Source organism: Penicillium vulpinum, assembly GCF_028829585.1.
Source record: "Penicillium vulpinum strain IBT 29486 chromosome Unknown utg000001l_segment0_segment0, whole genome shotgun sequence".
Taxonomy (NCBI): domain Eukaryota; kingdom Fungi; phylum Ascomycota; class Eurotiomycetes; order Eurotiales; family Aspergillaceae; genus Penicillium; species Penicillium vulpinum.
Window position 1 is genome coordinate 2,963,398 of NW_026643241.1, and position 15,957 is coordinate 2,979,354.

Sequence of the window (15,957 nt, forward strand, 5' to 3'; positions counted from 1 at the left end):
AAGAGTAGAATGATCTGCATGGAAAGGAAATTCTGTCAGCTTTAGTCAATCTCATAAATACTCTATGTCGTATCTACCTATCCCCAATGCTTTGCAAGACATCAGTCAGCCCCGGTCCGGCCAATGAAATGGCTATGCTTTATTACCAACATCCCCGTCAGCAGCCGCTAAGCAAAAAGCTAACCATGTGTGGTTAGTGTAAATACCTGATAAATGAGGTACTAATGCTGAGTTCAGCATCTCAAATCAGGTGACCTGACAATTGAGGATCTATACGGAGCACATAAGCTAAGTAGTTACATGGATATAAGCATGAGTATATGCGTGTTTAAATACAGCCAATATTGCCCAATATTTAAAACAAGAAGTATTGTTTCCATATATTCTGCAATATACTGTAAATCTGCTTCCAAGTGTTCCAAGTACTACACCCGGGCCGTAGACAGTAGATTAGACGTTATCAGATAAGGCCACGGAGCAGATGCCGCTCTCCACTGCCAAACCTGACGTGCGTGGACTGCCTATTGTGTACAACATAGGCATTTGGTTCATTCCAAAATTGATTGCTTCTTTCTTAAATAACTACACTGATACCCATATGCGATTGATTTACTTTTAACATTGCCGAATTGAAGCTTATTGCGACAACCGTCTTTCGCGGGGAAGCTTCACGATACCCGACTTCCACAACCCCAGGCTCCACTGTCGTTCTGCCTGACTGAGTTCTAATCTGATCTGTTCAAAGAGATGGGTCGCTCAGCAAGCCTGTCTCCGTGGCTGGTATTGGCTTGTGCTGTGTCCAGCGTGTGGGCAAATAAAAAGCCGTTCAACATAAATGACGATATTCTGGCTTATCCCCAGGTAGGTTGAATCTTCCTTGCACTAATTTGAAGCAAGCCTAACATTGGATATTGCTCAAAGTACCAAATAACATTCCCCGAGGAGTATGTGCTTGAATCTCAAGCTGAAGCATTGCTCCAGTCCCAAGCCAGCCCTAGCCCCAATGACCAGAACAACCCCCAAGTTTACATAGGCAAGGATAAAACAGACTTCACCAGCCACCACGAACATGTGACTGGATCTTTATTCACCTACGAAGAAATGATACTCGAGGACCGGCGACTCCTCTGTCAGATCCCGCGTGTCATGAATGACGACCATAATACGACGAGAGACAAGGAGAATAACAAGGCCGAGGAGCAGAAGGAACTGGCTCGCGCAACAGATCGTGGTCTGGAACTCCTACGTGAAATGGAAGGGAGATGTATGTACTATTTCTCTGGCTGGTGGTCCTACTCCTTCTGTTATCAGAAGCAGATCAAGCAGTTTCACGCGCTCCCCGCTGGCCGCGGCGTCCCCAATTATCCACCCATCGAAGACACTACAACGCATTCCTTTGTCTTGGGAAGATTTATTGGTGACAAGGCCGGGGAAGAGAAACAATCTTCTAGAACGGATGTGGCAGAGCTTCACACCAAGGGTGGCTCGCGGTACTTGGTCCAGCACCTGCGTGGCGGGACCAAATGTGATCTAACGGGGCGCGAGCGCAAGGTTGAAGTGCAGTTTCATTGTCACCCACAATCGACAGATCACATCGGTTGGATCAAGGAGCTCACCACGTGCTCTTACCTAATGGTGATCTATACCCCTCGACTATGTGACGACGTTGCTTTTCTACCGCCACGGCAGGATGAGGTACACACCATCGAGTGCCGTGAAATCCTGATGCCCGACGAAGTCACCAAGTGGGAAGCTATCAAAGAGTGGTACACGTCCAGCCAACTGGCCGATACAGCTACAGGTGCGGATGCGGATGCGGATGTCGCCCAATCCGAGCGCCCGATTATCGGAGGAATCGAAGTTGGAGGCCGCAAACTTGTTGGCATGGAGGGCAAGGTAATTGAAAAGGGGCGTGTGGCATCCGCAGGCGAGGAGCGAGTGGAGGTGGTTGCGAAACGTGAGAATGGCGAGATTCGGAAAATGTCCAAGCAGGTTCTGAAAAAGTACGACATCGACCCGGAGAAACTGGAAGAGATGAAGAATCTATTGGAAGAACAAGCCGACGGCAAAGACTGGACGCTAGAGGTTGTGGAAAGCAACGGTGTGATTAAGTTCCAAGGCGTCCTTGAAGAAGACGAGGAAGACACCTGGAGCGACAAGCTGTCTCCAGAGAAACTACACGAAAACAAGGCATCTGAAAATTCCGCTGGTCAAAGATCTAAGAAGCAGGAAACAGAATCGGCTGAAAAGAAAAATCCCTCCTCGAACAAGCCCGAAAATAGCGAGGGCAGCAAGGAGACTTTTAAAGATGAACTATGACATTGTATAGTAGATCTTGTATATTTTGATATTTCACTTTTCAAGTCTCAAATGAATGATATCGTGGTTTGTGTGCAATTGACCTAGCTGTGGAAACATACACAGTCTACATACCTTATACGTTTGAATTCTCATGGGGCTTAGTTTTACTATAAAAGGCTACTTACTCATTCTACGCTTCGTCCACTGTATAGGTACACTTAGTAGATATTTATACGCGTTTAATCCTAGGTAGGCATCTTTGTCAGGGGCCTTCTAAGGCTAGATGTAGTCGATCTGGCTGCAATCTGACATAAACGTAGGGCTAAGTAGCCCTAGAGGTAGCCTATTGTACTAATCAAGAGAGAATCAAAAGCGATAACTACATACATATACCTCCGTACTATCGCCCGTAGATTGTCATTTGCCTCAGTTGCGGAGCCGAGGGACGCTTTGGATAGAGTAGTGTGTGCCGGGGAATTAGAAGAATTAAAATACGAATAGCAATATAACTAGAAAAAGAAAAAAAAAAAAATAGGCAAAAGGATCAATTGAAGAAAATGTCAAAAAAATCACCAGCCTAAGGCAACGTGACTGTAAACTCCTATCGCCCTGGCCCACCTTCCCGCCCTCTCCGTCTCCCTAATCCAACCTCGTCCGCCTTCTCTTCCCCTTTCTCTTCTCTCTCAATCCCTTGCGCCTAGACATTTGGTCTAACTCCGCGCGCTCCGACATCTGATCCGTATTCCGACTTATCCCCCCTGCTCTGTCCACTAAGGAGCGCCAAGGCTGACCGAGCAACGGCCAGCATCACCAATTACACCCTGTTCTTTCCCCAACTATATCACCGCGAAACCTAGAGTTGCACGTTGAGACGCTGCCATTTGCAGCGGATTGTCGTCATAATTGATCGGTGACGTAGGATCACGAGAAGTTTCCAATATGGGGTTTCTTGGTGTCTACTCGGCTGTGTACGACTACCAGCCACAGGGAGCGGGCGAACTCGAGATTCATGAGGGCGACCTCCTCTACATTTTGGAAAAGAATGCGGACGACGACTGGTGGAGAGCTAAAAAGAAGGCTGGGCGGGAGGATGAGGACGAACCTGAAGGCCTAGTCCCCAATAACTATGTCGAAGAGGTGAGTCCTGTTGATGTTGCGGAGCTCCACCGATGGAGTGCACCGGCGTAGGCCTCACTGCCAGAACAATTGCTGATATTAGATGAAATAGGTGCGACCAGCGCATAGAGCCACAGCTCTCTTCGACTACACGCGACAGACTGACGAGGAGGTCTCCTTCTCCGAAGATGCTAAGCTGATGGTGTATGACACCTCGGATCCGGATTGGACGTTGGTTGGAATCAACTCAGAGTATGGATTTGCGCCGTCGAATTACATCGAAATTATTGAGGATGTCTCCGCTGCAACGATTTATCCTCCTTCATCTTCCGTTCGAGCCGAGCCTGCCGCGCCGACGCTCCCACAGCGGCCGACACAGACTGCCCCGGAAGAAACCGAGGCATCGCCTGCCAGCTCTCTGGTTGGAATGTCTCACAACCCCGCTGCTGCTGCGATTGCTAGTATCATCCACAAGCAGCATGCCCCTATCGAGACGGCTAGGGATGAGCCCCCACCACCTAGTCTTCCGGTCCGGCCATCGTACGATCAGACAGAGGAACGTGAGGAGTCACCACCGCCTAGTCTGCCGCGTCGACCATCCTCAGAACATGCAACCTCGCCCATTAACCGTTATGCGCCTGACCCAACTCCACCACCCCGTCCTCAGCAGGTTGCCCCTGCTATGGGTACACATGTCAAAGCATCTCCCCCCTACAACCGGGCAGGTGATATGACACCTCGATCGCCTTCCGGCTATCATATTTACAACATCAATGAGATGGTTGAAGTTATGGGCAAGAGAAAGAAGATGCCGACTACATTGGGAATCAACATGGCTACTGGAATCATATTTATTTCTCCTGAAGGCGATGATCGACAGAACGAATGGAGTGCGGAGAAGCTCACACATTACTCGATCGAAGGAAAGCATGTCTTTGTCGATCTTGTCAGGCCTAGCAAGAGCATCGATTTTCATGCAGGTGCCAAAGACACTGCCCACGAGATTGCAGCAGCACTCGGCGAGATCGCCGGTGCCTACCGGGCAGAAGGATTGCGTGAGGTGCTCGAGGCAGGAGAAGGCGGCGGTCCAAAGAAAGGCCAGATCCTGTATGACTTCATGGCTCAGGGCGAGGATGAAGTTACAGTAGCTGTGGGGGATGAGGTCATCGTGCTCGATGATACCAAGTCCGAAGAGTGGTGGATGGTGCGACGAATAAAGAACAACAAGGAGGGTGTTGTCCCCAGCAGCTATGTCGAAGTCACGGGATTGATACCGAAGGCGCCGCAAATTCCTAACGAACCAGGCCTTTCGAGTGTGGAAAAGAACCGGATGGAGGAGATGCGGCTGTCCAAACTTTCGATAAGCAAGTCACGGACGGACTCCGTGGATTCATTGGATCGCCACAGCAAGCGCGACAGCAAAATCAAGTCGAAGCCTGATCCAAGTAAAGTGCGAAAATGGACGGATCGGACCAAGGACTTCACAGTTGAAGCCCAGTTCATAGGCCTCCAAGATGGTAAGATCCAGCTTCACAAGGTGAACGGTATCAAGATTGCTGTCCCTGTCTCGAAGATGTCCGTTGAAGACCTCGAGCATGTGGAAAAAGTCGCCGGTGTTTCGCTGGATGAGGACAAACCTCTTTCAAGCATCCGACCACGGATTGCTATTAACAAGGATTCCAAATCCGGGGTTTCCAAATCTGGGGCTTCTGTGCAACGTTCCGATTACGATTGGTTTGACTTCTTCCTTAAGGCTGGCGTTGGGCCACATCGCTGTGAGCGATATGCACAGTCATTTAGCAAGGACGCGATAGACGAATCTGTGCTACCTGATATTACATCTGACATCCTTCAGAATTTAGGTCTGAACCAAGGTGATACCTTGCGAGTGATGAAGGTTTTGGATGCCAAATATGGTCGTACCCCGGATAAGTCCAAGCCTCGAAACGTCAGTTTCGGCGGTGAGGAATTCATCGGCAATGGTGAGGACGGAGGGCAAGGTGGTCTGTTTTCCGGGCCCGGTGGTGTGTTGCGCAACAATACTCGCAGGGGCAGACCAACACCAAACGTCCAAGCTGGAGAGGTTGATCCCAAAGCGTTCGGAGTGGGAGACGAACCCAAATCACCAGATAGCTCGGCGAGCCCACCACCCCCTGCGGCAGCTGAAAAGCCTGCTGTAGCCGGATTTGAGGATGATGCTTGGGAGGTGAAGCAACCGAAGCAGCCTGCTAGGCCATCTGCGGCCACCCCGACCCCACCACCCGCCGCAGCTCAGGTTCCTCAGCCAACAGGCGCAATGGCGGATCTGACATTGCTCCAAACTCCTTTGCAGCCGACACCGGCCCAACCTACTGCACAGCCTGCCCTGCCCATGCCTACCCTACAGCCGCAGGCCACTACCGTGCAATCACCGTCTGTACAACAGGCTCAACAAACGGGTGCCACTCCTAGCTTGTTTGCACAAGTCGCACAGATAGGACAACATCAACAAGGTTTCAGCCCTCAGCAGACTGGGTTCCAAGCACAGGCCAGGCAACGCCCTCAGGCCCCTCAGACAGTTGGACAAAATTCACTTCTGCCTCCGCCTCCGCCTCCGCAGCGCACACTGTCCGCACCTCAGAACTTCTCGCAACAGCAAAACTCTTTTGGCCCCCCTCCATTGCAGGCTCAACTGACGGGCCTTCCCCAGGCGGGTCCACCGGTTGCTCCTCCTGGCCAGAGTCTGAGCGAAATGAACCAGTTGCGTTACCAAGCTGCGATGCACCCGCAAGCGACAGGATTTATTGGTCAAACCCAATACCAGCAGAATGGCTTAATGCCACAACCCGCAGCGTTTACTCCCCAGTCACAATTCGGTATCCAGCAGCAGCAACAACAACAACAGCCATTTGGTAACCAGATGCCCCCTCAACAAACTGGGTTCCAGGGTCTTGGGCCGCAGCCCACAGGGTTTAGTGGATACGGGCAACTCCAACAACCAATGCAGACTGGTGTTAACTCTGTCCTTCCTCCTGCACTGCAACCGCAACCCACTGGTATCAATGGCTATGGCAACCATTCCTACGCCTCTCCGTCCCCTGTGCCGCCAATTCCTCAGCAACCAACAGCCACTCCCCTGTCGCCACAGAAGACCGGACCGCCTCCATCCATCAGATTTGGTGTCAAGCCAGATGGCCATAAGAAGCTTGAGCCACAACCGACTGGACTCAGAGCCAACCTTTCGCAAGCTAGTAAGTGTTTTCTTACCATTACGGGTGATAGAAATTAACAGAAACTAACTCGGTCAACAGCGCCCACTAATCCGTTCGGCTTCTAATCTGCTTCTGTGTTCACCCATACTAGACTGGCGTATATAATCCTGGTTTCTTGGCAATTCCCCATATTTTGCCCTGAAGTTTTTCTCATTTTGAATCTGGGGTGTTCTTTTCACATATCGCAGCTTGTCCTTTCAAACCGATGCCTTTGGAATCGACACGTGTACATATCATGACCCTGGTCCCCGTTTTGATGCAGCGTGTATCGAAGCTCATACGAATCCTTTTCCTCTTTCTCCCTTGCAAACCTCCCCCCACCCCCGCACTTAGCGGGCTGTCCATATTGCTTTCCTGTGCTCTGTGACAGATCTGGTTATGCCTCTCATATCCTGCATTTTTCATTGTCTCTAGCTTATTGTCATATAAATCTGTCTATGGTGATGCTCTGTCTATGATGATGCATATTGTGTGTCCTGTCTTTCTCCCTTTTATCGTTTGAATGGTAATTATTTTGATCTTGTTCTCCCCCGTGCTAGCTCATACATAATCCATGGACTTGTTGGCATTTAGCACAGTCTACTCCATGAAGTAAATCTTTCTAGGCACTGCGAACATTGTTGCACATGGGGACACATCATAACTCAAAATAAGGTTATTTCTTTTTCTATTGTCTCTCAGCCTCACGTAACGATACCAATTGCATGATATGTGTGATGTACGGATGGGATGATTCATGAAGCATCATCACTGATCACACCTACAGGGGGTTGCTTTTATTACAATCTGAATATAAGCACAGTTCGACTAAAGCTTGCAGCTGCGTCATACAATCCCGAATCCCGAAAGCTAGGATATCTACCTCGTTAGATGTCACGGTTTCCCGTACGCGGTGGCTGTGAACTACACCCCTAAGCAACGTACAAAGCCCCCAAAGTCGGCCTGGTAATCTGTCAATATGGCATCGATGCGGGCCAACTGCTATGGATCTTCTGCACTGCCCAAGGCAACAACCAGGCACGGCGCGACATAAGCAGCACCAAGCGGACGGCAGCAAGAAGACAATTTAGCCTCGTTGATAATTCGCTTGCAAAAGAAGGCCGATTCCTGGGTGAGGATAGCGTTTCCTGAATCCTATGCACGGGACGGAGAACAGCGTTTGAAAGAAGTGCTAAAGCAATAACTACAGTGTATGGTTCTCGATGGCGCGACTGCCGACTAAGCACCAAGGAGGACAGACCGGCACGTCCAGTAGACTGATCTAGATACGGGTAGATATTCTGCGCGTCTTCTTGGAGCTTCATATATGCTGTGGGGGTCTCGGAGAGATGAAAGTGTGTGTGGTGAAGGTATTCTAGGAAATTTGAAAGCGGCAGTAGAGTCGTGGTTAGTCGCGGTATACCATCCGAGGATAGGGAGGAGTCTTACTGGATGAGAATCCATCACATCGCCCCGAAAACTTGGAGCCATTTGCACTCGAGGATTGCATATTCCGTCCGGGATCTGATAGAATTAGTGAGGTAGGGGGGTTTCATGTTTGGAAAGTATCACATACCATTGGCACACTCAAATTAAGGATCAAATCTCTTTCAAATCCACTTCGGTACTTGGAGATATCTACAATCCTGAGTAAATGTGCAATGGCTGTCCCATGGCTAGCCGGTTGCTTTTCGTACTCCCCAAGCCAAGCCTAGGACCATTGGGCTTAGCGCTGAAGAATAAAGAGATGTAGATGATATCATACCTGGCATATTGGGATGAGATAGATAGCACAGAGAGTATGCAGCAATTGAATCCCAACTGGGTTGTCCAGACATTCCCATAAGGCTCTCAGGGATTTCCCAAAAAGCATTAAAGCATCACGGCGGGAGAAGTGGGATTGTATACATCTATATGTACCTATATACGTATATTTCCCTATTTGGTTATTTGGCGCGCTCTAAGATCTGACCAATGCTACGCTAGTATTTCATTCTATTCTATACTATGGAGCACCAAATACATATTCACGTCCATATGTAAAGATAAATTGATTCGCCCTTGGGGGTATATAGATCAAGGTCAACATGTCCAATTATACAAAAAAGGAAGGAGTCATCGCATCATAAATATCCTCGCAAATAACACACCAGATCTGCGCCAGTACACCCGCTTTCCATCACATATTTAACTTTTGAAACATAATTTGTTTTCCGACACTGGGTAATCACCGCTCATCCCCCCAGATGCCAAAGACCGGGAGATCCTCAGCCATATAAAGCAGACCATTATCAGGGAACATCACGTCAGAAAGCGGAGACGGGCCAGACACCGGGGGTGGGCCGGAAGGAATAGTCCCACCAGGAGAGCAGCCCACCGGGATGCCCGAGGTGGTTAATGCAGAAATGGCTGCATCGTAGGACAAAGCTGCAGTGGGGTCTGAGCCATTGCATAGAGCTTCCCAAACATCGTTATCGGTTGAAAATTGGGGTTGAGGGGGTAACTGGGAAGGAATGTAAGAGGATGGAGTACCAACGGGCATTTTGTCAGCGGAGGTAGGGGATAGCCCAGTCGCAGATGCAGATAAGTGAGTATCACCTGGGCCAATGAAAGATGGACTTCCCGGGGTCAGGGAGTTGTGATCCTCGTCAACACCTACTTGGCCGAAAAGCTGGTCAACCTGCTTGCTGCGCCTATTCATCCATTGTCGATTTCGCCGGGAAATGTATTCGGTTACAGCAGCCCGGAGGTATTTGATGATTTGGAAGAAACGGCATGCGTGTGGATCATGCGGGACAAATAGCTCTAGGAACCGTTCGGCTTTGTTCATTCCTTCTTCCAAAGGGAGGAGATTATCGTAGTCAGCGAAGAATGCAGCGCCGAGAACGATGACAGAGTTAAAAACGGAGTTGATCAAGAAGGGTAGTCGACGTGGAAGGGATGTATAATGACTAAGATCATCGACCACGTCTAGACCTCGAAGCGCGGAATAGACACATGCATCGGCAAACAAGGATATTCGGGAACTACCGTTTCGGGTTTCGGACGAATCGGCTTTGCCTTTGACATATTGAGCGACGCGGTATATAAGGAATGGTCGTGTCAATAGGATAATCGACCAGTAATATGAGCCGAACACGTGAGCTGCAGCTAGGCTGGTTTCCATGGATTTGTTTTCGAGCTGTTCAGTCTGCATTTTGAGGATTGATGGCAGAGTACGAACCCAAGCCCGATGCTGGTTGGAGATCGTCTCTGCAACATTGATCGATATGACTTGCTTCATGTACACATCGGTCAAGATTCGTTCGAATATTCGACAAAGCGAAATCACCGCAACAGAAAGCTGTTTGTCCGAGGTCAAATGCGGTTGTGATTCTCCTGATATGATAGCATCTTCGCGTGCATCGTAGTCATAGTCTGAAGTTGCGGGAGGGCGTCCCAAGGATGCACTGAGGAATAGATCCATCATTCGAAGACTCTTCCAGACCCGCTCCCTCGCTCGGCGCTCACGCCCACAAAAGAGCGCATTTGCATCCTTGCGGTGGATTCCTACCGCATAGGCAGCACGCAGAGCAACCCCCAGATTCATAAATGCACCATTGCGCCTGCATGCGCCAAGCATATACATGGAAACCAAAACGTATGATTGGATGGTGTGTATGCTTGGGGTTTCTTGAAAGGCCAAGAATGCCAGTTGACGACCGCTGCCAAAATATTGTTCAGCTACTGTCTGATCAATATCGGAAATTTGAGCTCCAATGGCAAGGACAAGATAGAAGATAGAGCTAACGGTATCTTCGTCACCCGATGGGTTTGCAACCCAATTAGCTAGCCGTGGATGGAACTCTTCCAGATCAAATAAATCGAGCAATGGGCTTGTAGCAAGCACAAACTGACGAGCTAGTCGTTGGGCTTCATCATTGCTTGGTGGCGTAACTAGAGCTCCGGGTTGAATGCTTGGGTTGCCCTGAAAGGCCTCAAGCATTGAGTGCCGTGAGTTGTCCTCGGTGAACTCGCACCGGCCAATGGAAGATGTGACAACACGGCGCAGACTCTGTAAGAACGACAAACTCGCCGAATCACCAATATACATAAACTTTCCCTGACCGTCGCGCAGAAGCCGCGCTACTTTTGGCACGGGAGCCGTCCCTTCCTTCTCATCCTTTTCCTGGCGTTCTATATTCATTCCTTGGTCTTCAATGGAGTTCAAAAGACGGTCCATTGCCGTTTCCCGCTGCGGAGATGCTATCATGCGCTCACTGAGCAACATTGTCGAGTCCTTGGCGTCTGGCTTGAGTAGGCGTGCGGGCCGATCCGAGAAATGGCATTCCGACTCCTTGTGCCTCTGCACACAGATTGTACATGGTTGTTCCCCGTTGCATTTCTGTTTTCGCCTTTTGCAGCTGTCGCAGGCTCGTCGGCATCGGAGCCGTGCTCCTGGAGTAGTGCTGGCTCGAGGCATCCCGATCGCGCTCGCGTTTAGTGAATAGGTCGGGTCACTCGTCCGGGGTTTCAGTGATAATCATCGAGGCGTAAGGTATTTGAACCGATTGGGTCAGTCTCGATTGGGATCCACTCAGTTCATTGCTGAAGCCTAATATAATGCTGAAGACCACTAAGTGCGGGTGTCTACCTATGTACCTACCTAGGTACGGAGTACTTTGCCATTATATGACTAAGCATATTTATCCCACCTCCAGAGCTACACATAGATGGACTTCGATTCAAGATATCGGATGCATTGACACATTGACGTCACGAGAATACATGTACTTCAAGTGCAAATTATCCTGAAGCTCATGGTCGGAATGACACTATCTTGCCCCAGGTGTCGGCAGTACCCCAGATGCCAGTCCGCAGGCATTCTAACTGCACAATCTGGCTGTGATCCACAAATAGGTTGACATCAATTCCAAACTCACGGACGTACCAATTAAAAACCTTGGGATCTGCAGCTTCAAACATGACACGCTCAGGAGGAAGCTCCTTCATAATCTTCGACACCACATCAGTCCGCCAGGAGTTAACGTTTTCAGTGATACCTTCTGATTCAATCATCAACCGCTTCACACCAGCGTCAAGAAATCTACGACCCAAATTCACCAATTTTCCAGGATCAGATGTTCCAATTGCTTCAAGCCCCGAAGCAGGTGTGTCTCCACCAGCTCCAAATTGAATTCCCAATTCAGGCTTTGGTTCCAACTTGTATGAGTGGACTTTGTCAATAAGACGGAGCCAGTCATCCTCCGGGAATGACAGAAAACCGGAAGATAGTTCAATGACATCGAGTCTATGTTGACTAGTCAGATTTTGTATTCCAGGCTCCTGGGCCACGAGCTGAGGATGCACGTACCCGAGATCCTTGCATTTCTTCAAATAACGGTCAAATACCGTATTTGGGTCGGGGTGTGTGAGGAGATGCTCAGCCCATCCACCCTGAAATATGGAAGCTAATGTTAAGAGCATGCTTCCAAATGTGCTGATTCTAATGTGCTGGCCCAAGACAGTCTTACCGTTGAGATGTACACGCCTTGCTCGTGAGCAAGATCCACCAATTCCCGCAGTGGTTTCTCGTGAAAGAGAGAAAAAGCACCTGAGTTTGTTCTCAGCGCTGTGGCTTTTGGCAAGAACTGAAACCCTGTTGGGACTCACCTCCGGCAAACTTGAGACCATCTACATGGTCCCCCATTCTATCGATTGTTGTTAGATTCCATTTGGTGAAGTAGTTGGGGGATTGTGTAATATTACGTTTCGAGAATATCTGCGAGATATCTTTTGCCCATGACCTGGTTTAGGTTAGCTTTACGGGAACTTGTGATAAAGACTATATGGTACCTACTGAGTAGTATGGGCCTCGGATCTCAGTGACTCCCTTCGTTCTGGGCTTGGCAGGTCTGGGGTTTGACCGTGCGAAGCCAAAGCCATTTTGCTTGTCTTGCAGAAGAGTAACCCCTTGGTATATGCTCGACGTGGTGGAAAAGGGCCTGGATGGGGTGGACAATGCAATGGCCACTTGTGATAAGGTGCGGCTCATTACACGCCCATTTTTAAGTGAGTTAACAAATATCATATCTAGAAAGTTGTTGGACTATTTTGAACTGACCTAGTGTTCACATTCAAAAATTATGTAGAGGGGAAGGGTTGAAGGGTTGACGTCGAACATACTTCATATGAAAGTGATAAATTACGTAGGCACAGGCAAATATTACCTCATTTTAGAAATACTTAAGAGTATTTGAAGTACTTGAAGTATTAAAAGTATAGAAAAAAAGAGGTATACGGAGTACCTACAGCACCATATGTAGTACTATACTATATATGTACTATGTACTGGTAGTGCAGGTAAAGCAGGACTAGCGCCGGCTCGGAGACCGGATATGTCCATTTCGGGATCGGCAAAAAGACATCCGAGGTATTGGGTACATTTTGTTTAGAGAAATTATCTAGGATGATACAGGTATTAGGTACTCTGTACGGAATAAGTACTAGTTATTATAACATACGATGTGTGGACATGTGCTATATATGGCAAGTGATCACATGTATAGAATGTACCTAACAACTTGGCATCACAACATACTTATGTGTACAATTTTATGTATAATCCTGTGACACATGTTACCTCTATCCAGCCATGCCAAGAACAAATGTCACATCTTTGTGGATTTCACTTATACTTATTGGCTGTTCAATGTGTCAAGGCCCAAAAAAAAAAGAAAAGAAAAGAAAAACACGAGATAAGTATGTAGTTTGACTCCGGTGACTCCGGCGCCCTATGGCTGCCCTGGCACCTGCCCTGGGCATTCTTTTGAACACAACTAGAGATGGCCCTGAAAATCCCCTCATGACATATTCATTCTCCTCCTCCATTCTTAAGTTACTTCTTTATAAATTGTCAGGGCACCTCTTTCTTCTCTTTTTCCCTTTGAGAAACGGTACCTAGGTACTGGTTCCTTTGTCTAATACCCGTCATGGGAGCTGGAGCAGTAATAGAGCCTCTGGTGGTTATTGTTCTCTTATTCGGAGGTACCTGGATCAACCGCTCTGTCAGATCATCCTCGACTCGGCGTTACAATCGACGGAACTCGAATGATATTCGACGGGCTTCATCTGATTCTTTGGAGTCAGGATACTCAAGCCAATCGACAAAGGATGGCCTGCTGCGCTCTCGGTCCCACTCACCACAAGACGCGGAAGCCCCGGAAGATAGATGGCACAAGCGACAGGTTGGACTCCTGGGTTTGACTTTTGAGGTGTCATCGCCGAATACTATTGTGTTCCAAGACCGTTTCCTTAGTCGGTTGCTTCGGAGATTTCCTTTCTTGGTGGAATGTTGGTATTGGGCTTTGGTTTACTGGGTAAGTTGATTTGTTATTTCCGAATCCATCTTGGGCCCCATCTATACCTGTGGTTTTGTATTCATATGTTAGAGGTGAGAAGCTCACAATTTGTGCAGACGTACCAGCTTGGTCGTGCTTTTACTGCTGTGACTCTCAAGGATGACACTGTCGACGTCGCGAGGAGACATGCATTGCAACTAATCGTGATTGAAGAGAAGCTGGGCATGTTCTGGGAGACCTTGATTCAAAGACGCTTCCTTCGCAACCCTCTTGTCATGCCTTGGATCAATTGGATATATTCCTTTATACACATTCCCGGGACAATAGCGTTTCTCGTCTGGCTCTATTACTATACTACCGTGCGGAATCGGATCGATGAAGACCAGCCCGGAAAACCCAAGGGTACCGTGAGCGGGTCTCCTGCAGGTCCTCTTCTATACCAGGCACGCCGGCGGACTTTGGCCGTGTGCAATCTTCTCGCATTTGTGGTTTTCACTATTTGGCCTTGCATGCCGCCTCGATTACTGAGCGACACAACCGTGGATGGCGAGGAGGCAGATCTGGCCCGCAGTTATGGGTTCGTGGATACCGTACATGGTATCAATGGATCAGGCAGTGTTTGGACAGAAAACCGCTTCTGTAATCAATATGGCAAGTGTTGTCTAGCGCAAATCTCCATGAACCCCCGACTGACTCTTACAAGCGGCAATGCCTTCCTTACATTTTGGCTACTCTTTAATGATCGGTCTCACATTGATAACAATCCCTTTGCCACAGCACCACCGGCGCACAGCCCTGCGTACTCGGCTGACCCGTGCCCTAAGACTAAACCTCCCATCATGGCGCCGCCTTGTTTGCGTCACACTCGGCTTTCTATATCCATTTACCATCCTTGTGGCAATTGTTGCTACCGCCAACCATTTCATTCTGGATGCTGTCGCGGGAGCTGTTGTATGTGCCCTGGGTTGGTATTTTAATAGGGTGTTGCTTAATCTGTTACCGTTGGAAGACTACTTCCTTTGCCTTGTCCGGATCCATAAGCCGGAACCGTCACTTCTCAATGTCCCCGAAGAGGATTACCCCGCGAGTGAAAGTGCATCAGAACATGCTGTCATATGAGTCCACTCTCCGGGGGTTGAAATCTCATGGTTTGACTTTGGATTCAGCTTTGTTTTAGAACTTGATACCCTGTATGAAACCCCCACCAGACCGCTGGGTCTGGTTTATAATCTTGTGTATATGGACCTAGTTATTATTACCCATTTCTCTCTGTCAACCACTGTCAAACAACTCGCGCGTACCCTGATGCCTCTCTCCTGTACCTAAGTAACCACCAATTAATATGTTTATGCAAGAAATATTCTTTTATAAGAGCCTGAAAGACGAATAATTGAAACCCCAACGAAATACTTCCTTTGTAGCTGTGGCCATAACCTGCATACAAAGACAACCACAAATAACTAAGCATTGCAACGCAAGCTTCCATACAATATTTCTTTCAGATAGAAAATATATAACCTATTTAGAGAAACTATCTGCTTAGATAAAAATGTGAAATCGCATCATTTTGGTGGGGGGTTGTGCTTACAAGAGATAGAAGTTTGGACATGCCTACCTAGGTACATAGGAAACAATAAATCAACATTTTGGATTTGTTTCATTTATCCCTCGTGTATTCGCTCCCAGTGCAAAACAAAAGCACATCAAATCCTTATTATAGTGTGCTAGACCACATATTCCAACGTGGCCGTCGTCGCCGACGCGGACACGGCGGGTTAGTGACATGAGATCACGGCCAGGTATGTACAGAGTCGCAAGCTCCCTGGATTACCCTTGAGTTGATAAACCCTGCTCACATTTAAGTAGACGATCGCATATCATTTTTCAACAGCATTCGATATACAATCCATTCAACTGGCCTACCTCAATCTACATTGTGATTATATCGCTTTGGTCAATTGCGATGGATT

General features: G+C 48.3%; 6 protein-coding genes across 6 annotated transcripts; 3 read left to right on the top strand and 3 right to left on the bottom strand.

The window, feature by feature from the left end:
* Positions 1–747: 747 nt before the first annotated feature.
* Positions 748–2,319, top strand: N7479_001074 (PRKCSH domain-containing protein; the record flags this gene model as incomplete). Its single annotated transcript, XM_057248771.1, has 2 exons — positions 748–861; positions 922–2,319. The coding sequence occupies 2 exons, from the start codon at positions 748–750 to the stop codon at positions 2,317–2,319; spliced, it is 1,512 nt and encodes a 503-aa protein (XP_057113203.1).
* A 921-nt stretch (positions 2,320–3,240) lies between these two features.
* N7479_001075 (cytoskeletal protein-binding protein SLA1) lies at positions 3,241–6,733 on the top strand (the record flags this gene model as incomplete). The annotated part of the gene is made up of 3 exons (XM_057248772.1): positions 3,241–3,438; positions 3,530–6,647; positions 6,708–6,733. 3 exons carry the CDS (start codon positions 3,241–3,243, stop codon positions 6,731–6,733), a joined length of 3,342 nt encoding a protein of 1,113 aa, XP_057113204.1.
* Positions 6,734–7,649: 916 nt separating this feature from the next.
* Positions 7,650–8,157, bottom strand: N7479_001076 (uncharacterized protein; the record flags this gene model as incomplete). The annotated part of the gene is made up of 3 exons (XM_057248773.1): positions 7,650–7,802; positions 7,856–8,022; positions 8,097–8,157. The coding sequence occupies 3 exons, from the start codon at positions 8,155–8,157 to the stop codon at positions 7,650–7,652; spliced, it is 381 nt and encodes a 126-aa protein (XP_057113205.1).
* Positions 8,158–8,874: 717 nt separating this feature from the next.
* N7479_001077 (putative C6 transcription factor) lies at positions 8,875–11,109 on the bottom strand (the record flags this gene model as incomplete). The annotated part of the gene is made up of 1 exon (XM_057248774.1): positions 8,875–11,109. The coding sequence occupies one exon, from the start codon at positions 11,107–11,109 to the stop codon at positions 8,875–8,877; it is 2,235 nt and encodes a 744-aa protein (XP_057113206.1).
* A 335-nt stretch (positions 11,110–11,444) lies between these two features.
* N7479_001078 (phosphosulfolactate synthase) lies at positions 11,445–12,717 on the bottom strand (the record flags this gene model as incomplete). The annotated part of the gene is made up of 5 exons (XM_057248775.1): positions 11,445–11,937; positions 12,001–12,083; positions 12,161–12,240; positions 12,300–12,408; positions 12,487–12,717. The coding sequence occupies 5 exons, from the start codon at positions 12,715–12,717 to the stop codon at positions 11,445–11,447; spliced, it is 996 nt and encodes a 331-aa protein (XP_057113207.1).
* A 901-nt stretch (positions 12,718–13,618) lies between these two features.
* Positions 13,619–15,106, top strand: N7479_001079 (phosphatase PAP2 family protein; the record flags this gene model as incomplete). The annotated part of the gene is made up of 3 exons (XM_057248776.1): positions 13,619–14,005; positions 14,104–14,626; positions 14,691–15,106. The coding sequence occupies 3 exons, from the start codon at positions 13,619–13,621 to the stop codon at positions 15,104–15,106; spliced, it is 1,326 nt and encodes a 441-aa protein (XP_057113208.1).
* Positions 15,107–15,957: the final 851 nt, after the last annotated feature.